The 26,380-nt window shown below is 44.4% G+C and overlaps 1 protein-coding gene across 1 annotated transcript in view; it reads left to right on the forward strand.

The window, feature by feature from the left end:
• Window positions 1-380: 380 nt before the first annotated feature.
• The window catches only part of srfbp1 (serum response factor binding protein 1), a 230,732-nt gene continuing 204,732 nt past the window's right edge, over window positions 381-26,380 (forward strand). The window contains exon 1 of the mRNA XM_033017499.1: window positions 381-482. Within this exon, the coding sequence (XP_032873390.1) occupies window positions 432-482 (51 nt within the window). The 5' untranslated portion in view covers window positions 381-431. The remainder of the gene's footprint in view (window positions 483-26,380) is intronic.

A 26,380-nucleotide genomic window follows, 5' to 3' on the forward strand; every position in this document is an offset into this window, starting at 1 on the left:
CTTTGCTGTCAAACTGAATTAACCCATTAATATTTTGCATGGGAAGGTCCACTCTTTCCTCAGATTATATCTATGACTGAAGTGTTCGAGAGAGTAATCTCGAATAAAATGGAAATAATACTGCGTGTATTTTCGTTTTATAATGTCTCAAATTTGCGTGAGTAAAACGGAACAATGTTAAACGAGGGTACACAAAAATGCTGGAGAAACTCAGCGGGTGCAGCAGCATCTATGGAGCGAAGGAAATAGGTAACGTTTCGGGCCGAAACCCTTCTTCAGACTGGTTGTTAATGTTAAATGCTGGAATGTTAAACGAGATTTTCTTTGCTCTCCTCGTTGCAGACTAGATTTCGACTTTTGGGAAGCGCGAAAGGCGGGACGGGTCGGGTTGACTGCGTCGGGGCCGCCGTCGAGAGGCTGGTCCGTGCAACATGGCGGCGGCGGTTGCGGCGGTTGCGGGGCCGATGAACGTCAACAACGAGGTGAGCGGCGATGGCGGCGGCAGCAGCAGTGCGTGTTCCCCATCAACGGGCGGCGATGGCGGCGGCAGCGTGTTCCCCATCAACGGGCGGCGATGGCGGCGGCGGCAGCGTGTTCCCCATCAACGGGCGGCGATGGCGGCAGCGGTGCCATGTTCTCCCCTTCCACCGGGCGATGAGCTGTTAACTTTATTTATCCTCTGAATGAGCCGGGGGGTGGATAGGGTGGGGAGTTACCCGGGGGGCAGAGATTCTGGCTCCATCCATGCGGCAGCCAGAACCGCATTAAACTCCCCAACACTGATAACACTTCATCGGCGTTTGTTGAGCAACTACTCGGTGATCTTCATCCTCCTCCTGCCCATGTGGGAAGGCCATGTGACCCATGTAGTATTGACTGTCTAAACGTGTATCATCAACAAAACACAAAGTGCTGGAATAACTCAGCTGGTCAGAGCTATTTGAAGTTAGAGAAGTTAATGTTCATACCGCTGGGGTGTTAGCTACCCAAGCGAAATATGAGGTGCTGTTCCTCCAATTTGTGCTGGGCCTCACTCTGATAATGGAAGAGGCCCAGGATAGAAAGGTCGGATTGGGAATGGGAGGGGGAGTTAAAGTGCTGAACAACCGGGAGATCAGGTAGGTTTAGGCAGACCAAGTGGAGTTGTACAGCGAAACGATCGTCGCGCCTGCGCTTGGTCTCGCCAATATACAGGAGTTGACACCTAGAACAGCGGATACAGTAGATGAGATGGAGAAGGTGCAAGTGAACCTCTGCCTCACCTGAAAAGACTGTTGTGGTCCTTGGACGGAGTTGAGGGGGGAGGTAAAGGGACAGGTGTTGCATCTCCTGTGGTTGCAGGGTTAAGTACCTGGGGAGCGTGTGGTTTGCGTGGGAAAGGACGGGTTGACCAGGTAGTTCCGGAGGGAATGGTCTCTGCGGAAAGCAGAAAGGGATGGAGATGGGAAGATGTGGCTGGTAGGGGGATCCCATTGGAGGTGGCAAGAATATCGGAGGATTATGTGCTGTATGCGACTGCTGATGGGGTGGAAGGTGAGGACAATGCGTACTGTCTTTGTTACGAATGGGGGAGAGGTGCAAGAACGGAGCTTTGGGATATCGAAGAGACCCAAGTGAGAGCCCCATCTATAATGGAAGAGAGGAACCCCTGTTCCCTAAAGAATGAGGACATCTCCGATGCCCTGGTATGAAACACTTCATCCTGGGCAAAGATGCGGCATAGACGGATGAATTGGGAGGAGGGGATAGAGTCTTTACAGGAAGCAGGGGGGGAAGAAGTGTAGTCTAGACAGCTATGGAAGTTGGTGGGTTTATATGTCAGTATAAGATGTCAGTCAGAAGTCTCCTGTGATCGAGGCGGTGAGATCTAGAAATGGTAGGGAAATGTCGGAGATGGTCCAAGTGAATTTGAGTGCAAGATGGAAATTAGTCGTGAAGTTGATGATGTCAGTGAGTTCTGCATGGGTGCAGGAGGTAGCACCGATGCAGTTGTCAATGTAACGCAGGTAGAGTTCGAGGATATGGCCAATGTACGCCTGGAACAGTGATTGTTCGAAGTACCCTACAAAGAGGCAGGCATAGCTGGGGGCCCATGCGAGTGCCCATAGCTAAGCCTTGGATTTGGAGGAAGTGGGAGGAGTCGAAGGATAAGTTGTAAGGATCAGCTCTGCCAGGTGGAGGAGAGTGTTAGTAGACGGAAACTTTTAGTCGACTGCATCTTTTCCCTTTCCCCAGACTGCACCTTTTTCCCCTCCTCTGGATTACTTCTACCCCTTCCTTCCAACACCCCTGCATTCCTCATTTCCCTTTTTTTTAACCTTTATCCCTTGGAACTATTAGTTTCCTACAGTAATGAGCTCTGTTGCCAGTTGTCTGGGGGCATTTTACACATCCAAGGTGCTATACAAATGCAAGTTGTTCAGACAGTGAATCTATTACTGAGTCAAAGCTGGTCTGTGTAGGATCTTGTCTTTTTTTTACGGAGGATATATAATTTTAATTTGGTAGTCCATAATCGGAAGTAGTGAAAACTAACTACATCTTGAATAATGAAGTATTGGTGTTTGAAGTAAACCGCTCTGGAGATTGACATTTGTAGAAGGTAGACACAAAATGCTGGAGTAACTCAGTGGGACAGGCAGCATCTCTGGAGCGAAGGAATGGGTGACGTTTCGGGTCAAGACCCTTTTTCAGACTGATATCGGGAGTTGGCGGGACAGAGATAGAATGTGGTCGGGGACAGTAAGACTGGTGGGAGAACTGGGAAGGGGGAGGGGATGGAGAGAGAGAGGGAAAGCAAGGACTATTTGAAGTTAGAGAAGTCAATGTTCATACCTCTGGGGTGTAAGCTACCCAAGCGAAATATGAGATGCTGTTCCTCCAATTTGTACTGGGCCTCACTCTGACAATGGAAGAGGCCCAGCACAAATTGTCAAAGTATAAATGTCAGACTGGGAGTGGGAGTTAAAGTGCTGAGCAACTGGGAAATCAGGTAGGTTAATGCGGACTGAGCGGAGGTGTTCAGCGAAATGATCGCCAAGCCTGCGCTTGATCTCGAAGATGTACAGAAGTTGACACCTGGAACCACCTCCCCCTTGACATTTGAATTATTTAACAATCCTGCACCAACTTTTATTTGGTGGACTTTGTTTGAAAGCCAGTTTTTTAAATTGAAAAAAAATCTTAAGTATTGAAGCACTAAGTTGAAAACTTATTTTTGTTTATACTTTGGAATTTGAATACTTTGTGCAACAGGTTTGGCAGCATCTATAAGGAGAGAGGACTTAATATTTTGAATCTTTAATGTGTCTCTTCTCTTTACAGATGCTGAGGGACCTGTTGTATATTTCAAGGAATTTTCAGAAAGAATGACAAAGGAATTTTACATTTTGGATAGGAAACAAATGGAAGAATCTGCAGGCACCTTTACAAAATAATATTGATTAGCATAATTTGCTCATAAATACTGATCTTTTGCAATTTAATCTGTGAAACATTTTCTACACCAATAGCAGCTGTTTCTAGGACAAGGTAGACAATGATTTTAGAGGCACGGAAATTGTTTTTCTGGTATGGACTGAAATTCGTCAAATGAGGTCAGGGAATTTACACACAAGTGGTCTGACAGTCAGTACAGCTTCACTTGCTTTCAATGCAGAATTTATAAAACCTACGCATGGTAGGCTGCTCTGGAAAGTTAGATCACATGGGATCCAAGGAGAGATAGCTGAATGGATTGAAAATTGGCCATGGTAGGAAGGGTGGTGGTGGAAGGTTGCTTTTCAGACTGAAGAGTCCTGTGAATAGTGGTGTGCCTCAGGTTTTGATGCTGGGCCTGTTACCTTTTGTCATATATCAATGTTTGGATGAAAATGTACATGGCATGGTTGGCAAGTTTGCAGATGACACAAAAGTGTTGCAGACGCATATGACGTTGATGAGGCCGCATTTAGAGTATTGTGTTCAGTTTTGGGCACCATGTTAGAGAAAATATGTCAAGCTGGAAAGGGATGTTGCCAGGACTCGAGGGTGTGAGCTATGGAGAGTTGAGCAAGTATTCCTTGGAACGCGGGAGAATGAGGGGTGATCTTATAGAGTTGTATAAAATCATGAGAGAAATAGATCGGGTAGACGCCCAGAATCTCTTGCCCCGAGTAGGTGAATCAAGAACCAGAGGACATAGGTTTAAGGATCTGAGGGGTAACCTAATGGTGGTAGGTGTATGGAACAAGCTGCCAGAGGAGGTAGTTGAGGCAGGTACTATAACAACGTTGAAGAAACATTTAGACAAGTACATGGATAGGACAGGTTTTCAGGGATATGGGCCAAACGTGTGTAGGTGGGGGATGTTGGCTGGTGTGGGCAAGTTGGGCCGAAGGGCCTGTTTCCAAGCTGTGAGACTATGACTCAATGCCACCACAAGGAACCAACCAAAAGCCTAGCCAAAGCTTGTCCAATAATAATAGTAGTTTGGGGATGTAATTTGGGGGCTGAAGGCATAGTTACTATTGATGGTACGATTAAAATCAAGAAGACGTCTGAAATGGAGGCTTGCCAAAATAATGACGAGAATAGGGTTAGAGGAAAGTTGCAGAGATGGGAAAGAGTAAATGAAAATCAAAAGATACTACAAATGCTGGACCTCTGGGCCAAATCAGAAAATGTTACAAGTACTTAGTAGATTAAACTGCATCTGTAGGAATATAAACAGAATTAATGTTGAAGCCCATCATGGGGAAGATTGCAAAAGAAGCTTGTTAAGCTTTGTGGGGGCTGGGAGGATTCCTTAGATTAGTTCATGATAAAATAGGCCAAAGTCGGCATGGCTTTGTGAAGGGCAGGACTTGCCTGACATATCTGCTGGAATTCTTTGAAGAAGTACATAGCAGGACAGACAAAGGCGAATCAGTAGATGTTGTTTACCTAGATTTTCAAAAAGCCTTTGGTAAGGTGCCACACGTGAGGCTGCTAAGGAAGATGAGAGCCCACGGTATCAAAGGCAGATACTAGCATGGATAGCTGGTTGGCTGGATGGTAGAAGGCAGTGAGTGGCAGTAAAGGGCGCTTTTTCTGATTGGCTGCCAGTGACTAGCGGAGTTCCGTAGGGGTCGGTGCTAGGGCCGCTATTCTCCACTTTGTATATTAATGATTTGGGTAAGGGGATTGAAGGCTTTGTGGCCAAGTTTGCGAATGATACGAAAATAGGGCCAAGTAGTATAGAAAGAGCAGGGACTCTGCAGAAGGATTTAGATAGGTTGGTAGAGTGGGCAGAGATGTGGCAGATGGAATATGGTGTAGCAAAGTGTGGAGTTGTGCGTTTTTGGTAGTAGGAATAAAGGCATAGATTATTTTCTAATTGGGGAGAAAATCCAGAAATCAGAGGTGCCAAGGGACTTGGAAGCACTGGTGCAGGATTCCCAAAAAGTTAATCTGCAAGTCGAATCAGTAGTAAAAGCAAACGTAATGCTAGCGTTTATTTCAAGAGGGCTGGAATACAAAACGGGGATGTAATGCCGCATTTGGAATATTGTGAGCAATTTTAGGTACCATGTCTGAGGAAGGATGTGCTGGCTCTGGAGAGGGTCCAGAGGAGGTTTACATGAATGATCCCAGGAATGAGTGGGTTGACATATGATGAGCTTTTCAAGGCACTGGGCCTGCACTCGTTTAGAAGAATGAAGGGGGACCACATTGAAACACACAGAATATTGAAAGGCTTGGATAGAGTGGATGTGGAGAGGATGTTTCCACTGGAGGGAGAGTCTAGGACTAGAGGTCATAGCCTCAGAATTAAAGGATGTACCTTTAGGAAGGAGATGAGGAGGAATTTCTTTAGCCAGAGAGTGGTGAATCTGTGGATTTATTTGCCACAGGAGGCTGTGCGAGGCCAAATCAGTGGATATTTATAAGGCAGAGATAGATAGATTCTTGATTAGTACAGGTGTCGGAGGTTATGGGGAGAGGCAGGAGAATGGGGTTCGGAGGGAGAGATGGATCAGCCATGATTGAATGGTGTACACTTGATGGGCCAAATGGCCTAATTATGCTCCTATCACTTATGACTGAAGGACCACCCAGTGCTGCTGAACATTGAATGTTTGTAAATGGATTTATACATGCATTGTACATTTAGATCATTGTTGACCTTTGATTCAATGCATCTGTGTTTATTTCCCGCTTGATGCGCCTTCTGTAATAAAACTTGGTTAAAATCTACATTCACTGTTTAGTCTACATTCAAAACATTTTCAGAATGCTAATTGAATGTCACAGAAACTGGTTAGTTTTTGTACAAAGAACATAAATTGTTGGAAACTAATATAACAAAAGAATAATACTGCTTTGCAATCGTTTCTGTTGGCCAAATGTATTATTTTGTATCTTTTCCTCGTCATTGGCAACTTTTTTCATGTGGAAAACTTAAGACAGACTTAATTTGGGTAAAGAATCTGAAGTTCAAATTTGTTTTCCTTGAGCTTAATGGGCCTGTCCCACTTAGGCTATATAACCATATAACCATATAACAATTACAGCACGGAAACAGGCCATCTCGGCCCTTCTAGTCCGTGCCGAACACTTATTTTCCCCTAGTCCCATCTACCTACACTCAGACCATAACCGTCCATTCCTTTCCCATCCATATACCTATCCAATTTATTTTTAAATGATAAAATTGAACCTGCCTCCACCACTTCCACTGGAAGCTCATTCCTCACAGCTACCACTCTCTGAGTAAAGAAGTTCCCCCTCATGTTACCCCTAAACTTCTGTCCCTTAATTCTCAAGTCATGTCCTCTTGTTTGAATCTTCCCTACTCTCAATGGGAAAAGCTTATCCACGTCAACTCTGTCTATCCCTCTCATCATTTTAAAGACCTCTATCAAGTCCCCCCTTAACCTTCTGCGCTCCAAAGAATAAAGACCTGTAGCCCGACTGCCTGAAAAAGCGGTGACTGTCAGAGTCGCACACACACACACACACACACACACACACACGCCTTGGTTCTGAAAACTACTACTTAGGTTTTTTTTTCCCAATGAGCCAATGAAATTCACCAGTCAGCACCATCTAGAGCTTACGACAGCCTTCAACCTCCTGGCAACCCACTACCACAGCACCTACGGCACGAGAATTCTCGCTACTCTCCTTGGCGGCTTCATTCTGGTCGCTGTTAATTTTTTTCACATGTTGAAAAATTCGCCGCTACCATAATGAGGCTGAGACTAGTTCCCAGAATGCGGGAACTCCTCACGACCATGAAGGTAACTACCTGGCAACCACCATGTGGCGACCGCATGGTCTCCTGCAGTCGTCTAAAAAGTCGCCTGAGTGGGACAGGCCCATTAGGATGGATAACTAATGCAACTAAATAGCAATTGTAAGTTAGTGATCAAATGCTAAATACTTCAGGTGCTGTACATCTGAAATAGAACAGTTGGCAGTACCCAACAAATCAAACAACTATGCAGTCAATATTTTTTCCACAGTTGCTTCCTGATCTGCATTTTCTACAATATTGTGACTTGCGGTATGCTTTGGGCAATAATCATTAAAAATAATTATGTGTTTGATGAATGAAGATACCAGAGCTTTAGGATGAAAAATTAAGAATTGAGTTTAGATTATTGTCACAGGTACTGAAAGGAATTTGTGTGCTGTCTACTCAAAGACAAGACTATACATGAATACAATCAAGCTGTCCACAGTGCACAGATAACGGATAAAGGATACAACATTTAGTGCAAGATACTTGCTGTAGCGTTATCACAGATTCTGTGTAGGTTGAGACTATTATGGGACATGTACATCAAAGATGAGGTTTAATGTCAGTTGCAACGAGGTTTAATGTCAGTTGCAACGAGGTCCTAGATCCGGAGATCATTGAGTCAGGCAGAAGGGAAACTTTTAGTCAATTGAGTCCATGCTGACAGTAAGTGCACAACATGCTCAAACCCTATACTGATCCCGCTTTATGTACCCATCACCAAAGGCCAGAGATGAAAAGGAAACTCATCAGGACAGGCAGCATCTCTAGAGAGAAAGTGTGGGTGATGTTTTGGGTCAAGACTGTCGGGGGAGAGGGAAACGAGATATGGATGGGTACAAAGAGAATGTAAGGTCTGAAAACGACAGATCAAAGCAGACAATGATCGGGGAAATGTAGAATGGTTCAGGGGAAATGTGACGACGAGGCATTCAAACAGCAAAATTAATCAGGAAAGTGAAACTAGTTGGAGAACCTATGTGGGGGAGGGAGGGAGAGAGGGAAAGCAAGGGTTACTTCAAGTTAGAGAAGTCTTTCTCTCAACTTTGTAACCCTTGCTTTCCCTCTCTCTGTCCCTCTCCCCACCGTAGTTATCTGACTTGTTTCACTGTCCTGATTAATTTTACTGTTTGTGTACCTCGTTGTCACTTTCCCGCTGAGTTACTCCAGCATTTTGTCGATCTTTGATGTAAACCAGCATCGGCAGTTCCTTCCTACACAAAAATAGGTTTTGTTCTTCAGTAATTTCCCACATTTCGTGAACATTACATCCACAAGGTGGCAGGAGAGAACAAGACTACAGGATTTGTTGCACTTAAATCTATCGATGTATGGGGCAGAATAATGCAGTGATATGCACTTTTAAAATTCTATCCTGTTCATGGTTAAAATTCCATCTGTTTATGGCTTAATTGTACAATCAATTTGTCAGCGTTACAACTAAAAATATAACAGTTTGCATTGATATTTTTTAATGTTACAAAATGTTCCAAGTTGTGTACAGGAATAAAATTGAACACAATGTGATTAGACCAGAAGTCTGATCAGAAGCATAGATTTTAAGGAGTATCTCTATTTTCTTCAACAAAAGATTTGTGCAGGAAATTTCAACGTCTAGGGCACGATAATTGAAGAAATGGCCCCTGATTATGAATTGATTAATTTCTGGGATGAACAATGAGGTCAGAATTGGAGGAATGCAGAAGGTTATAGACGAGATAGGGATAGGGAGGGCAAGTCCATGGTGGGATTTCTAATCCTAGAGAAGTTTAAAATCTGTCCGATCTCAACCAGGGGTCCGTACATAAGTAATTGTGCTTACTAACCAAGTTTCTGTCACAGACACTGTTCTGAGATTTGTCACGGGAAGAGATTACCAAGCAGAGGCGGTGCGGATAAGGTTCAGGTTTATGCAACTTTTACTTAAAGATGTGTTATATCCACACTAATTCTTTGGAATACTTCTATGGCTTTTAAAATAGAGATGGCATCAAGAAACCTCAATTCTGTGTGCAAGGTCCAGACAGGAGACCTGCATAAATGATGGAAGTAGTGCACCACCTCTCAAACTACCCATCCAATCAGTCGAGTGCCTCTTGCACCATTTCTGGTTCCCATGTTGGTCTCGTAATTGAACTGGAATTGAAGCATGTCACCTTCAATGTTAAGCGACTTGCTAAGAGAAATACAGTAATTGTTAGGATAGACAATAATTAGGGCAGCAGAACCTTGACCTAATTTCTATGGAGAGTAGAGGTAGGCAGCTGACCATGAGTTTGTTGGAATGGTCAACATAAGTTCTAGGAGCAGAATTAGGCCATTCGACTCATCAAGTCTAATCCGCCATGTAATCATGGCTGATCCATCTTTCCCTCTCAACCCCATTCTCACCATAACTCCGACACCCTTACTAATCAAGAATTTGTCAATCTCCACCTTAAAAATATCCATTGCCTTGGTCTCCACAGCTGTCTGTGGCAATGAATTCCACAGATTCACCACACCGACTAAAGAAATTCTTCCTCATCTCCTTTCTAAAGGTACATCCTTTTCTGCAGCTATGGCTTCTCGTCTTACATTATCTCACTAGTTGGAAACATGCTCTCTACATTTACTCTGTCCAGGCCATTCACTATTCACTTCAGTTGAAGTAAAGGCATGTCTGTACAGCGTGCAGTGTTTCAACTAATTAGTGGAAGTGGGCAAAAATGTAGATGGGTTAGTTTGCAAGATGGCATTAAAATTGGTGAAGTTTGGGACAGCAAAGTACAAATTAGAACATTTACAAATATAGGTGGAGAAATGGCCACGGGCCCGCGGGGCGCAGTCGGTGCACTACGTGGGCCTGGTTGGACATGGACCGTGGGGCTAGGCGAACTACGCAAAAAAATCACAGGACGGACGAGACACAGTCGCATCTCAACCAACAGCAGAGGATCGTGTCCCAAGAAATACGGCACCCAGCAACGGCTGGGAGACGTCGGCAACAATGCAAACCAAAGAAAACACAAAGAAATACCAATAAACTAATAACAACCCAGCGAGGTCATTACAGTGTAAAAAATGAAAAGAGAAAAAAAAACAAACTACAGTGAGCAAACAAGTCCAAAGTGGTAGGAAACTAAAAGTTCAAATTGTCCAATGTCTGATGAGAAACGGCTGGAAGCTGGAAAACTGGAGGTTGCAGTGACACCATCCGACGTGAAGTGGCGCTGTTGATGGCGGTCAGGCAGTAGAGACACCATCCGACCTGAGGTGGCGCTGTTGACGGCGGTCAGACTGCAGAGACAGCATCCAGCCGGAAGGTGGTGCTGTTGACGGCAGTCAGAGCGGGTCGGGTGACGCTTCCGGCCATCCGTGGTGGCCATTTTGGCAGTCAACCGCGGCGGTCATTTTGGCAGTTGACCGAGGCGGCCTTTACTGGCTGCCAACCGAGGTGATTCCTGGATGCATGTGGGACGGCCGGCATCGACGGGAATTGCTGCAGGTTGGAACTCCACCCACCTTCGCCGGTGTCGTCGGAGACAGGCTGCGCTGCCGCGGAGACTGGAAGATGCCGGGGAAGCCAACGCGGGACCGCCGAGGCACGACTGGCCGAGGCTCCACCCTGCTGTTGTGCCGACAACAGCTCAATCGGATGGGCAGCCAGCAGCCGGGGATCGTCGAAATCTGTGCCAGCGAGGAGCAGAAGGATGTCTTTGGGCAGCCGCCCCAGGTAGGCCCGCGCGATTGGGTGGCTAGGCCTTGAGCAGGGGCCGGCGGGGTGATGGGCGGGCCTGCTCTCTCCCTGCTGCCGGTGATGCTGCGGGCGGGGTGCTGATAAACACGCAGCACCTGCAGCAGCTGGTGGGGGAGCGGCGGCAGCCACGGCTTCTCAGCCCTGATGGTCGGCTCTGGGCGAGTCATGTGGGAGAGATTGGCTGCCGCCAAACAAGGCCCGGACCGCGCCCATCGACCTGGGCGGCCTGCGAACGCGTTGAGGCGGTTGTCGGCGGCATACATTATGGTGGGTTTGGCGGCAGCGTCGTTCAGCAGGGCTGGGCTGTTGGGCAGACATCAAGTCACCACTGTAGAGGTGGTTGGTCGGCTGCGTGCCTCGGGAGAAATCCAAAATCCCAATTTGGATCGTCGCGGGTTACCAGTGTAGTGAGTCCAAACTTTGTGATCAAACGGTTACTTTCTTCGGTGAGATAGGTTTAACATGTGTGTTTGGGACTCTAATGTATTGAGTCATTGCTGCTGCTGCTGAGCGAGGGTGTTGACTCGAGCTCAGCTACCTGTTGACTCATGATCTCAAGGTAAGAGCTGCTGATGTAGCAGGACACTCCTCTTAACCCATGACATCAGGTGACAGTCCTTGTAGACAGTGAGAACAGCTCGAGCTCTCCGCGGCCGACACCAGAGAGAGGCTAAAGTTGCTCAACCTGGAAAACTTGCAGGACTTAGGACTTGTTGAGGGGATTTAGCTGCGGGAGGTCGTTCGAGTCACTTCGGAGATTCTAGAGGCCCATGGCTTCAGAGAGCGGTGGGGCTGAGGGTGGTGGGTGGCAGACTGTAGGTAAGGAAAGGGGGGGCTCTAAGAGAGAGGCATCGAGCGAAAGACCCGAAATGTCAGGAGACGAAGGAAGTAAAGTTAGGAGAACTAGAATTATTGAAGAATTCGTCGTGCTGTTTAAAGTTAAAGGAGTAAATCAAGGAGATGCAGGATTTAGAGCAGTGAATCCATTAAAAATTACCACCGCTTTGGAGAGCCAGATAGGCAGGGATTTTCAGGCTAAGATTCTGTATAATGGGATGTTAAGAGTTTGTTGCAAAGACAGAAAACAGTTTAATGATGCTAGGGGTGTGGGGAAATTGGTGGTCAAGGTGGAGAGTTTGGTCCCTAGAGGAAGACAGCCGGGAATAAAGGGAGTGGTGTATGGGATGTATGATGGCTTGTCTGAGAAGGAGATCTTAGAAAATGTTAAGGGGGCCCAGGTAACTGATGTTGTGAGATTTAAGAGTAGGAATGGAGTCAGGGACCCGCCGGTCCTGCTTACGTTCAAAGATGGAGTACTGCCACAGAGAGTGTTTCTTGGGAGTATGGCGTATCAAGTGAGGGAGTACATTAAACCACCGTTGCGCTGTTATAACTGTCAGAGGTTTGGACATGTTGCTGGGTCTTGTCGGGGTAAAAGAAAGTGCGCAAAGTGCGGTGGAGATCATGTAATACAAAATTGCAAGGCAGAGGCTCCTAAGTGCCCTAACTGTGATGGGGATCATGCAGCAGGGTTTCGTGGTTGTGAGCGCTTTGTTCAGGCGAAGCGAGTGCAGGAAGTGAAGGATCAGAACAACGTGTCATATGCAGAGGCAGCTCAAAGGGTGGCTAGAGAACGCGGAGATGTGAGCGCTGGGACTAGAGTGGTGCTAGGAAGCCAGATCACTGTGCCAAACTTGCCGTCGGCTTTTCCATCTGACATGTTGATTTTTAATAAGGAGTCATTTCTGTCTTTTGTTTCTGATGTGCTGGTAGGAGCTAAGAAAGCAGCTAACCGGTCAGATATCATCAGGTTAGTGGTGGGGGCAGCTGAAAGGTTCCTCAGTGTAAAGCAGTTGCCAGAAAAGTTGCATCAATACATGACGGAGAGTCAGTGTATGGAGAGGTCACAGTTGTCGAGAGCTAGCAGTATGGAGTATGTCAGTGAGGTGGATGATGGGGATCCTCATTAACACCATAATGTTTTATATACTTCAATGGAACGCCCGGAGTCTGATTGGAAACGGTCAAGAGTTAAAGAGATTTGTTGATGAATTTAAAGAAGCACCAGAACTAATATGTATCCAAGAGACATGGTTAAAGCCCTGTCTAGATTTTGTAATCCCAGGTTATGAATGTGTGCGATTAGATAGGTCTGATAGATCAGGTGGGGGTTGTGCAACTTTTGTTAAGACTGGGTTGCAGTATAGGAAAGTTGACATTAATTCTAATCTTGAGGTTTTGGCTGTGGAAGTTAGGAGCGGCCAGAATTCTATCACTGTGATAAATTATTATAACCCCTGTCAACCCTTGATATTGTCAGATTTTGATGAGATAATGGAGAAGGTAAGGTGTCCTGTTATATGGATTGGAGACTTTAATGCGCATAATCCTTTATGGGGTAGTGATCACAGGGATAAAAATGGTGTTATTGTTGAAGAATTTCTAGACAAGTATGAGTTGGTATTGTTAAATGATGGAAGGCCGTCTAGGTATAATATTGTGAGAAACACCTGCAGCCACATAGATTTATCAATTGCTTCATCAAATTTAGCAAGAATTGGTGAATTGGATGTAATGGATAGATATACACTGGGTAGTGATCATTATCCAATTTTATGTAGGTTTGGTAGGGATTTGAGGAGAGAAGTGGAAAAGAAAGTCCCGAGATATAACTTTTTTCAGGCCAAATGGGATAAATTCCAAGAGAAGGCTCAAAATTTAGTTGGAGAGGTTAATAGTGAGGGTTCTGTAGATAGTTGGAATACTTCCATTAGTCTCATGATTCATGAGGCAGCTTGTTGTACTATTCCTGTGAAGCAGGAACCTAGGTCCCGTATGTCTGTTCCTTGGTGGAATAAAGAATGTGATGAAGCTGTAAGGAATAGGAATATAGCCTATCGAAAATTAAGAAAGTATCCAATTTTGGTCAATGCAATGGAGTACAAGCGGCTAAGGGCAGTAGCAAGACGAGTTGTAAAGGATGCAAAGAGGAATAGTTGGAGGAAGGTTTGTGGTACACTAGGCCCGGAAACTCCAGTAAGGCATTTGTGGTCAGCTGTGCGTAGAATGTCAGGAGTATACAAAACAAGTTTGTTACCAGTGTTGCAGAAGGGTGAGGTGGTAGCAGTCTCCAATAAGGAAAAAGCAGACATGTGTGTTGACAGTTTTCAAGCAGTGCATAGATCAGAGAGCATGGGAGTGGAGAGGTGTAGAAAGAGAACTGAGCTGATGGCAGTTAATCAGTGGAAGCTGGAGAGGAGTTTAGTAAATGATAATACCTTTAATCTGTTTTTTACCATAAAAGAGTTGAAGGATGCAATTATGTCTGGGGCAAATACCACCCCGGGGAGAGATAGGTTGTCGTATGAGTTATTTAAACATCTGGATGATATTGTACTTGATGAAATCTTAGCTTTGTTTAATACTGTGTGGGCAGAGGGTTATTTACCAAAGGAATGGAAACATGCAGTCGTGGTCCCTATTTTAAAACCAGGCAAAGAGGCATCTGACCCTAGTTCATATCGCCCTATAGCGCTCACAGCAGTGCTCTGTAAAATTATGGAGAGGATGGTAACCAACAGACTAGTTTATTTTTTAGAAACCAGAGGACTACTTGTTGATGTACAGAATGGCTTTAGGAATGGAAGGTCTACAATGGAGTCTGTATCAGTTTTGGATCAGGATATTAAAAGGGCATTTAGAAGCAAGGAAACAGTAGTGAGTGTATTCCTTGATATTGAGAAGGCATATGATTCTTTGTGGAAGGAGGGATTAATGATTAAAATTTTTGACTTGGGAGTCAGGGGACGAATGTTCAACTGGATTAAGGATTTTTTATTGAATAGAACAATACAAGTAATGGTTGGTAGTGTCAGCTCAGAGACTGTAGAAATAGAGAATGGAACCCCGCAGGGAAGTGTTATCAGTCTAGTTTTATTTAATATCATGATAAACGACATATTTTGTAAATTAGAGAGAGGATTTGGTCTGTCTTTGTTTGCAGATGACGGGGCCATCTGGAAAAGAGGTCGTAATGTAGAGTTTGTTTTAAAACAGATTCAAAGAGTGTTAGTGTCTGTAGAGGAATGGGGGAACACATGGGGCTTTAAAATCTCTTCCTCTAAGACTAAATATATGGTATTTGGTTTTAAAAGAAAGTTACCTAAGTTAGGGCTGTATATGTATGGGTCTCTATTGGAGAAGGTAAAGGTTTTTAAGTTTTTGGGTGTTTGGTTTGAAGAGCGTATGACTTGGGCTGTGCATGTAGGTAAAATTGTGTTGAAGTGTGGAAAAGTTCTGAATGTTATGAGAAGTCTGGTTGGGTGTGAGTGGGGGGCCAACAGGGAGACAATGCTGCTAATTTATCAGGCCATGATCAGATCTTCTCTTGACTATGGGTGTTTTGTGTATGGGTCTGCGTCTAAAACTGTTCTGGCTAGGCTAGATGTGTTGCAGGCAAAGGCTTTGAGGCTTTGCTGTGGAGCCTTCAGGACTTCCCCAGTCCCTGCCCTGATTGTTGAAATGGGAGAAATGCCCTTATGGTTAAGGCGCATTAAGCTAGGGTTACATTACTGGGCTAAACTTTGTGGGTGTAATGATACCTTCCCAGCAAGGTGTTTGTTGCAAGAGGTTGATGATGGTAACAAATATAACACATTTTTTGTCATTATAAATCAGTGGGCTAAGAAGCTGGGTTTGGAACAAGGGGGTATTATAGAGCATACAATATGGCTACCTGTGCCCTATTGGGTTCTTCCTGAACTGTTTATTGAGCTTGCTTTTCTTCAGGAAAAAGATAAGCGCGAGGTGACTCCAAGAATAGTGGAATATCTTAATTCAATCAGTGAGAGCACTTTGATTGTTTTTACAGATGGATCTAAAGATCCAGTTAGTGGGAGAGCTGGGTTTGGAGTGTATGTGGAGCAGCTTGGGTTGAAGATTGGCCGGCGCATTTCTGATGGAAGCTCTGTTCTCACGACTGAATTAATGGCAATTCAATGGGCTCTATGGTGGATTGAGGAAGCCAGTTTTAGTGAAGTCATTATCTGTTCTGATTCTGCAGCTGCTCTTGAAACTTTAAGAGTAGGGAAATCTAAAGCTCGTCCTGACATTCTAAATGAAATCATGAGTGTGTTTTCTAGAATTGGGTTTGCATGTAACATCACTTTTTGCTGGGTTCCCGGGCATGCTGGGGTGAGGGGGAATGAGCAGGTGGACCTCATAGCAAAGGAGAGTTTAAGAAGAGAAATAGATATCCATGTATTATTGGGGAGAGTGGAACTGAGAGAAATAATTAAAGAGGGCTTAACAAAAGAATGGCAGAGAGGATGGGAAATGGAAGTCAGGGGTAGACACTACTTTTCTATACAATCTGAAGTTAGGAAAATATGTTTCTGTACATCTTTGTCCCGTAGGGACTCAGTTAAACTGTGTAGATTGAGGTTGGGACACTGTGGGTTAAATTACTATTTGTGCATTGTAGGGAAACATGTTTCTGGCTTGTGTGAATGTGGGAGTAATGAGACAGTTAAGCATGTTTTCCTAGAATGTAAAAAGTACAGGGTAGAAAGAGAAGTATTGTTTGTTAGACTGACAGGACTTGGAGTTGAGGCTTTTTCTGTTTCATCTTTGTTTGGACACAGTGAGAAACATCAACTGATATCCAGGGCTGTTCTTCAATTCCTGCAAGTTACAGGACTGTATGTAAGGATTTAGTTCAAACTTTGACCTGTGGAGGGCAGTAATACGCTTAGCAGCGTCTACACTGCCGGAATCCTACAAGAAGAAGACAGTCCTTGTAACCACTGACGAGGGTTCAACAGTAAGTGGTCTGACCATCAGGTGAAGCCACAATAACTTAATGGCAAGACCCTTGACAGAAGTGATGTACAGAGGAATCATGAGTTCCAAGTCTATAGCTTCCTGAAAGTAGCAATACAAGTAGATAGTGCGGCAGCATCTATGGAGCGAAGGAAATAGGCAACGTTTCGGGCCGAAACCCTTCTTCAGAGATTAGTTTAATTTGGCATCATGTTCGGTGCAGATTCTGTGGGCCAACAGGCCTCATCCTGTACTGTTCTATGTATAGGATAATGGCTCTAAGGTGAATTTGTTTGCGCAGTTTCAGAATATAGTGTGTTTAATTTTCTAACATGCGTCAGTCAGCTGTGGTTATGTATGTCTACTTCCCAGGATATTCTGTTAATAGTTTTACTTCAAAAACAAACCTTGAAAACCTTGTGAATGATTTCAGACGTTAATTAGAGAGAGTTTATTTTTTGTGTATGAGAGATTGGAAAAGGTTCTTGTTTCATTTTGATTGCAACTTTCATGTGGAATCTTTCACAGGTTTTATTAAATAATGGAGAGAGGGGGAGGGAAAAACATTTGATTAAATTAGCCTTTTAAAAAATAAACATTCATTTTTGAAGGCAATTGAGATCACCTTCAAGTTAGTGGTAATCAACCACATGTTGTGAAACTGCAAATCTACCCTCAAACATCTTCAGGAGAGTTGAATATTTTATTAATGAATGTTATTTAAAGCAAATAAAACCTAGATGTGGGGGGAAAAAGTGTTACATTTGAGGTAGATGAAAGTAGAATAAAGAGTTGAGAGGGTTCAATAAATGGGTAGAAAATTAAGGCAGTAGGTTGATGCAAGGCTGACATGGCAAAGGGGATTTAAAGGAAGCTAGTTGATTAAATTCTTTACAGAAGGAACATGGGTGGAAGGGATGGAGAAAGGAAGAAATGGGTGTGCAGGTTGGGGATGGGGCATCTTGGTGGGCCAGTTGGGCTGAAGAACCTGTTTCCACACTGGTTGAATCAATGCTGCTAAATTTCCCCCGCCAAATGCATACGTGATAGGAGCAGAATTAGACCATTCGACCCATTAAGTCTATCACTTTGGCTGTCATGCCTACATGCCCATCCAAATCGTTGATATAACTCACAAACAACAATGGGTCCAGCACCAGTCCATGCGCAGCACGCCACAGGAGATCCTTCTTCCCTGTGGCTTTCAAACTTTACAACTCCTCCCCCTTCTGTCGTGGGGTAGATTGAGACTGACCCCTCCCCCTCCACCCCACTGCCTCAATCTTTGCACATACCCAAAGCCTTCCAACCCGTCACTTTATTTTCATGTCTTTTGTGTTTTTTATGACTTGGCAAATTAATTTCCCACCTGGGATAAATAAAGTTCTATCATATCGTATGAGGCATATCACTAATCACGGGCCTCCAGTCTGAAAAACAACCTTCCACCATCACCCCCTGCTTCCTTCCATGAAGCCAATTCTCTATCCAATTGACTAGCTCTTCCTGAATCCTATGCATCTCATGCGAAGCAAACACCAGAGGAAGAACTCAATTGTGCTTTTAAAAGTTCTAGCAGACCAGTTCAAATGGCCACCTGGCTCGTTCTATGGTACTGTGATGTTGATATCATAATGAGGGCATATTACAATAATCTCCTAAGTTTCTTCTTGGATTGGACTGATTAGCAAGCATACTTATGATTTAATCAAAAAAAGACCTAAAATGTTAAAGTAACTCAGCGGGACAGGGAGCATCTGATGTTTTAGGTTGGGGCCATTGCTCAGACTGATTGTAGAGTGTGTGATGGGTGGAAGGGAAGAAAACTGGAAAAGAGGTGTGGGCAGGACAATGTCTGGCAAATGATAGGTGGATACAATTAATTGGCTGACAGGTGGAGATAGTTGGGGGAGTGGGGAGGAGAGTGGTGTGTTTGTAAGTTAGTTACATAAAACAGGAGAATTCAATGTTCATATCTTTGGGTTGTCAATATGGGAAGGGGAGTTAAACTGGTTAGCAACCGGGGGATACCAGCAGGCCTTGGCAGTGCTGAAGTGGTTCTGTAATATATCTTACAGGTAAAACACTATTTAAAATATCCAGCCGGTCACCTGTTAATGGTATAAAGTATGGCATTCAACCATTATTTCAAATGGTTCATTGTAAGAAATGATAACAAATCATCCTATGCTGAAACCTGTTAATGAACAAGGATGGTGGAACCATCCTCTGTTGAAAGTACTTTTTATAAGTCTTCTATTTCCATTTCCTTCTGGCCAAACTAAAGTAAAGAATTCCGGAACTAAACTTTTAATCGGCCATTTAACCTGAATTTTATTTGTTTTATAAATATGCATATGTCATTTTCCACAGGGATCTATGCCACATTATACAGTGGCAAGAAGCTAATCATTATTGTTTGAATAGGTTTTTAGTGAGTCAGTACAGCAGAATTTTGCAGGGGTGTTGGTGGAAGGAAATTGCTCTGCGGTGAAAGTAAAAATAAATTGTGCTGCGCAAAGCTTGGTTGGTTAGTTGAATTCAAGCTAAAATAAGATATGGATTTTTGCTTGTCGTTTAAATCATTCTATTTATATTAAATTAATTCTTGGGTTTTTGACGATACATTCTGTTTTCCAGGAATACTAAATTAACGGTTTTAATGTTTTTGACTTTTTCAGTAATAAATTATCTTGTGGGACCAATATTTTGAATGGATTAGTTTATGGATGTTAACATTTGGTTTAGCCCGATCTTTAAAACCGTTGTTTTAACTCCATAATTGCCATTAAAACACCATTGAGCAGTTCTTCAACGGTTTTACAATCCAAATCGATATCATTTTTGTAGATATTAGCAAATGTCTACTTCAGATTTTATTTTATGATTCATAAAATCTATTATGTAGCTTTAAAACAAGTTAAGTAAAATGATCAATTGCAACAAATTCTATAAGTTTAGTCTAGCAATTTTTTTGATGTTTGCTGAAATATATTTCACTGAACCAAGCTACTGGAAAATTCATACGTACAATTTCCATTTAACCAATTCAGAGTCTGACTGTTTAAAGTCTGTTTTCTTCCCGACCACAACTGAAAATGAGCACAACTGAATTTGTTGACTCAATCTCTGGATCCCATGGTGTGTATGGGGCAGTTCCACATGACTATGGAACTGAAAACTTACTGCTTAATAGAAGATAGGTTAGTTAGTGTGTTGCTGCCTCTCCAAGAACAGCAGATCTATCCATGTGTACATTTGCTTGCAGAGTTACCCAGAACTGATATGGAACAATGGTCATCCCCACCTCCTGTAATGAAAGGAGTGAATAGCCAGTACTACCACCTTTCAATGCAGAAGGAGGGAATGGTCCGTAAGGCCATTAAAAAAGCCAGGCTACTTGAGCTTAATAATAACACACTCAAATAGAGCAAATCTGACTGGTCTGTTGTTTGTATAATTGCATTAGAAGTCGGTTCAGATAAGTTGTTGTCCAAAATTTATGGCCATGTGTTGTCAGTGCCAATAGCCAGTATTTCAAGGCTAGACACAAAATACTGGAATAGCTCAGCAGGACAGGCAGCATCTCTGGAGCAGGGCTCTCACTTAACTTATTTTCCCTGTTGCCAGCCGGGCAACCTAGGCAGCTTTTTAGGTTGTCAAATGACAGTTTAGGTGGTCATTTAAGACGGCTTGCATGACGCGTGCGATAATGTGCTCGGACGAAGTGCGTAGTTACCAGTTGGAATTATGCTCAATGAAGCATTCACATATTATTTCTGCTTCAAATAAAGTCACAAACTAAACATATTCACCAATCAAGACATGATATATACCACAATGACATGCAGTTAGAATACAGTATCTCAACTCTTTTTACACATTGCAATGAATGCAATTTCTATTATTTCTTTCCACTTCCAAACAAAAATGTGGTTGGATTATTCAGTGTATGATCAACCTGTGTCAATAAATCCCGGACCATGGTAACATATATGCTTAAGCATGCACACTACAGATTGATGCAAGCATGGTTTCTGTGAAGGACCGAAAATTATCATGTCATGGCCATAGCATGGGTCGTTATTGCTATTGGTGCAGAAACACTCTTGCTTCACACATAATTTATCCACAACAAAATATACAGGTTACAAGGAAATTTCTAAAGGCATTTTATGATAATAGCTGTTAAAATCGACTATACCCATCTGACAGGTTAAATATTACACTGACTGACAAGAGATGGCCAAAGGACATAACTGCAGCAAATGTTCTTTTGGTAATATGTTTAAAGGTGTCAAAACGTCACATTACCGGACATTCAGATTAGATGTACGTGTTGTGAACAGCAATGAAGATACCCAGTTTGTACGCACCAGATTAAAAAAAAATTATTGATAAACGCTGTTTCCATCATTCCCACTTCAGAATTAATGTTAAATTTTCAACTGAAATATCTCATGACCAAATTTGTAATGTATATGACCGACTGTAAAAGTAAAACCTGCATAAATCCAATGTATAGTTGTGAATGTTGCTCATTAAATAACTACAGTACTGATACTCCATATTAAGAGCATTGATTTGCCGTTAAAATGAATTCTGTAATAACGTGTCAACGGTAGCAGTGACAATCGAACACTGCGGCTTTAATGTTTCACGTGTTCACAATTTAATTAATCCATCTTTATGGATTAAAACAAATACAGGTGCACAACCTTTTATCCGAAAGCCTTGGGACCAGACACTTTTCGTAATTCAGAATTTGTCGGTCTTCAGAATGGAAATTTTTTAGCGTAGATTTTAATGGCTGGCTCAGTGGTAGAGTGCTCGGCTCATATCCGCAAGGTCGCGAGTTAGCGCCTTGATCCCGGCAGTTACTCGGTCGCGAGTTTGCGTCTTCAATGTAGTTTTTTCTTGCAGAATAAATGTTTGTATGAAATGCAGTGTAGGAGAGGTGAACTGACTGTGTGGGCAGAACTTTGGAAGTGATTGCCCACCAGTCTAAAAAGCCGCTGTGTCTCCCTGTCCCTGGGATAGCAGGGGGCGATCAAACAGCATAATACCCCCCTCCCCCTCCAACTCCAGAGGAATCCGCTCCCCGATGGGCCGCTACGGCGACAAGTGGCAGTTTGCCCACAGCCCGAGCTGCGCCCCCTCATCCGCCACCCCAAGAACAAGACGTACCTTGCACACCATCAGCTTCTGCCCCTACGTGTTCCTCTGGAGTTGGAGCGGGGCTGGGCTGGAGTTGCTGCTGGCTGTGGGTCTCTGGGATCTCCGTGCTTGCAGTGGGCCTGGGGGTCGGTGTCCCGTTGTTCCTGACGTCTCCGGCCACCCCCCTGGACTGGAGCTGAGACTGGGAACTGTACCGCCCTTGCCCCCTCCCTCTGCAACTGCAAACAACCCCACTCTCCTGCAAGGGCGGTACAGTTCCCGGAGGATGGCAGGTGGCCGGAGACGTCAGGACCAACAGGAACCCGCTCCCCGATGGGCCCCTACGACGCCCCGAGCTGCGCCCCGTCATCCGCAACCCAGGTTCCTCTGTAGTTGGAGCGGGGCTGGGCGGTAGTGGGGATTGAGAAGGCAATCGGCGCGGAATGGATGGATTGAGGCAGGGGAATTAGTGTGTTTGTTTGTAGGTAAAATTGTGAGGGGAGAGCGCGGCGGATGTCAGTGGGGTTGAATGGGGGGTTCATAACGGGATGGACGGGGGATCTGTGCAGGATGGATGGGGGGGGTCAGTACAGGATGAATGGGAGGGATCAGTACAGCATGAAGAGGGGTAGTCAAAAATGCTGGAGAAACTCAATGGGTGAGGCAGCATCTAAGGAGCGAAGGAAATAGGCAATGTTTCGGGTCGAGACCCTTCTTCAGACTGATCCCCCATTCTTCTTGAATGGGGGGGATCAGAACAGGATGGATGGGGGGGCTCAGCGCAGGATGATTTGGGGGTCAGTACAGTGTGGATCGGAGGGTCTGTGCAGGATGATTGGGGGGATAAGTACAGGATGAATGGGTGCATCAGTAAAAGATCAATGGTGAGATCACTGCAGGATGGATGGGGGGTTCGCTGCAGAATAAATGGAGGGGGGGTCAGCACAGGATGGATCGGGAGATCAGTGCAGGATGAATGAGGGAACCAGTACAGGATGAATGGGGGCGTCAGTGCAGGATGGATTGGAAGGGGGGTAAGTACAGGATGAATTGGGGGACCAGTGTAGGATGGGTGGGGGGGGGGGGGGGGGTGGTAGGAGAATCAATGCGAGGTGGATAGGGAGATCAGTGCAGGATGAATAGATGGGGAGGGGTACACGGGATGTCAGTGAGGACTGAATAGAGGAGGGAATGGGGATCAGTGTGAGATGGAGTGGAGGGGTTCCAGGATAAGGGGGGTGGAGGGGGCATACAAGAGAGAGAGAGTGAGAGAGGGGGGGGAGGTGGTGAGGAAGGAAGGTCAGCGCTCTTCGGACACCACTGGCATCATCGCCCCGCTGCCTTGGCCGTCCCTGTCCACCACCAAGTGCAGCCGCCAAAGGGGGAAGCAGTTGGGATCTCCTCGCTACCGCCTCCCCTCCTCCGCCAGCCAACAGGAACGTGCGAGGCCGAGTGGTGCAGGTGCTTCAGACGGCGGAAAGGGGCATACCCATTCCTCCTTCCCTCCCTCCCTCTCCTAGCCTCGGCGTGTGGGAGGGTTTGTTTTGTAAGCTGTTATCGCCGTTGGTGGAGTGGCAAGCAGCGGCCGCTATCAGGGCGGGCAGAGTGCGGGAGGAGGTGGAGCCGCTCTCGCTGCTGCTGTGCGGGGCCCGTCATTCGCTCCGACCCTCCGTCACCCCACACCTAGTATCTTTGCCCCGCATTACAGCCGCCACCGACACGAAACGTCACGTTCCTTTTCTTCAGAGATGTTGCCTGACCCGCTGAGTTACTCCAGTTTTTTGTATCTGATGAATCTTATAGAATTTTTCGAGGATGTAACTAGTAGAGTGGATAAGGGAGAACCAGTGGATGTGTTATATCTGGACTTTCAGAAGGCTTTCGACAAGGTCCCACATAAGAGATTAGTATACAAACTTAAAGCACACGGTATTGGGGGTTCAGTCTTGACGTGGATGGAGAACTGGCTGGCAGACAGGAAGGAAAGAGTAGGAGTAAACGGTCCTTTTCAGAATGGCAGGCAGTGACTAGTGGGGTCCCGCAAGGCTCAGTGCTGGGACCCCATCTATTTACAATATATATTAATGATTTGGACGAGGGAATTGAATGCAACATCTTCAAGTTTGCGGATGACACGAAGCCGGGGGGGGGGGGGCAGTGTTAGCTGTGAGGAGGACGCTAGGAGGCTGCAAGGTGACTTGGATAGGCTGGGTGAGTGGGCAAATGCATGGCAGATGCAGTATAATGTGGACAAATGTGAGGTTATCCACTTTGGTGGCAAAAACAGGAAAGTAGACTATTATCTGAATGGTGGCAGATTAGGAAAAGGGGAGATGCAACGAGACCTGGGTGTCATGGTACACCAGTCATTGAAAGTAGGCATGCAGGTGCAGCAGGCAGTGAAGAAAGCGAATGGTATGTTTGCATTCATAGCAAAAGCATTTGAGTACACTGCAGTTGTACAGGGTCTTGGTGAGACCACACCTGGAGTATTGCGTACAGTTTTGGTCTCCTAATCTGAGGAAGGACATTCTTGCCATAGAAGGAGTACAGAGAAGGTTCACCAGACTGATTCCTGGGATGTCAGGACTTTCATATGAAGAAAGACTGGATAAACTCGGCTTGTACTCGCTAGAATTTAGAAGATTGAGGGGGGGTCTTATAGAAACTTACAAAATTCTTAAGGGGTTGGACAGGCTAGATGCAGGAAGATTGTTCCCAATGTTGGGGAAGTCCAGAACAAGGGGTCGCAGTTTAAGGATAAGGGGGAAGTCTTTTAGGACCGATATGAGAAAAACATTTTTCACACAGAGAGTGGTAAATCTCTGGAATTCTCTGCCACAGAATGTAGTTGAGGCCAGTTCATTGGCTATATTTAAGAGGGAGTTAGATGTGGCCCTTGTGGCTAAAGGGATCAGGGGGTATGAAGAGAAGGCAGGTACAGGATACTGAGTTGGATCAGCCATGATCATATTGAATGGCGGTGTAGGCTCGAAGGGCCGAATGGCCTACTCCTGCACCTATTTTCTATGTTTCTATGTATCTATCTTCGGTATAAACCAGTTTCTGCAGTGCCAAGCCGGGCAAAATGACTTGGCATTTAAGTTGCCCGGCGGGACTTTAGGTAGCCATTGGCACCCAGGTAACCGAGCCCTGTACAGTCGGATGAATGCTGCACTCAACTGTGACCAGTTTCTGGAACCCTGAGCATTAGTGTTTGTGGGGACCATAATGCAAAGTTTTGCACCATTATCGGTTGTGCAATAGTGTTTGCCTGGAAGTTCGTGCGAGGTTTCCCAAGAGCAATCATCACACGAGAATCATCACACGTTTGACTCAGACAAGTGTTTTACAATCTGAGTCACAATCTGCTCATCAGGACCAAAGATGGGCTCTTACAAGTCCAATTTTTCTTGTTTGCTGCAGTGTTTGACCCTTTCAAATGTTTTATTCCCAAGTTTGTCCTGTCTGGCCAGTGTAAACCTGCCGAAGAAGTGAATCAATTCGTCATTGGACACCCAATAGTTTGCTAAGAAGGGGCTATGCCTTTATGAAAGTTCTGGCAGCCTTACCACTGAAACCTTTTTCAAGGCCAAATTTGAGTGTGAGATCATAAGAATCTCCTTGGATATAAATTCTGGAATGTTGGAGACTTGCATTGTATGCAATTTTTGGCACCAGTATTGTGTAAAATGGATTGAGTCCACTGTAAATACTCAACTCTGACAAATGAACATGCATGGTTCTTTTGTGCATTTAAGACTGAAAAACTCTGCTTCCAAATTTAAGTCTTTTCGATTTACTCATTTCTTTAATCAAAGTTTGCATTCACAATTGTCCTTCTCGTAAAACATCTTGATCTTAATTTGCTTTTCTTTAAGCTGATCTTCCTCCCCATTCCCTGCCTCTCAAAAACGAACACAGATTTGTTGGCTTTTGCTGCAGGTGTAACTTTGAAGCATTAACTGAAATCCCTGTGCTCCCAAACCTCCCCATTTGTACCCCAATACAAATTCTCTGTAGTTCTTAGTTTCTATTATGCGACTGGAATTGATGGACGAGGGGTGGATCTTCTAATTTTCTGGGCAATTAAATGTGAAAAAGCACACTTCCTAATTGCCCTATATATTTAGTCATTTAAATTGTGTAATTAATACCACACAGTGTATAACTGCATTGCAATATAAATATGTTGAAGTTTTTATTGATTGTTATGTTATTCCAAAGTTCAATAAATAAATAGTACACATCCATGCCTTTTTTTTTAATACAAATGCGCTGTTTGATCATAGGATATGCAACTTTTTTGAAGCAATTAGATCACTGTATTTTATTTCTTTTCCTCATGTCCCATATTATTAAGAACCCATTATTTTGGTATAAACCATTATTTTGGTCTT

Source organism: Amblyraja radiata, chromosome 3 (assembly GCF_010909765.2).
Source record: "Amblyraja radiata isolate CabotCenter1 chromosome 3, sAmbRad1.1.pri, whole genome shotgun sequence".
Classification (NCBI taxonomy): Eukaryota; Metazoa; Chordata; class Chondrichthyes; order Rajiformes; family Rajidae; genus Amblyraja; species Amblyraja radiata.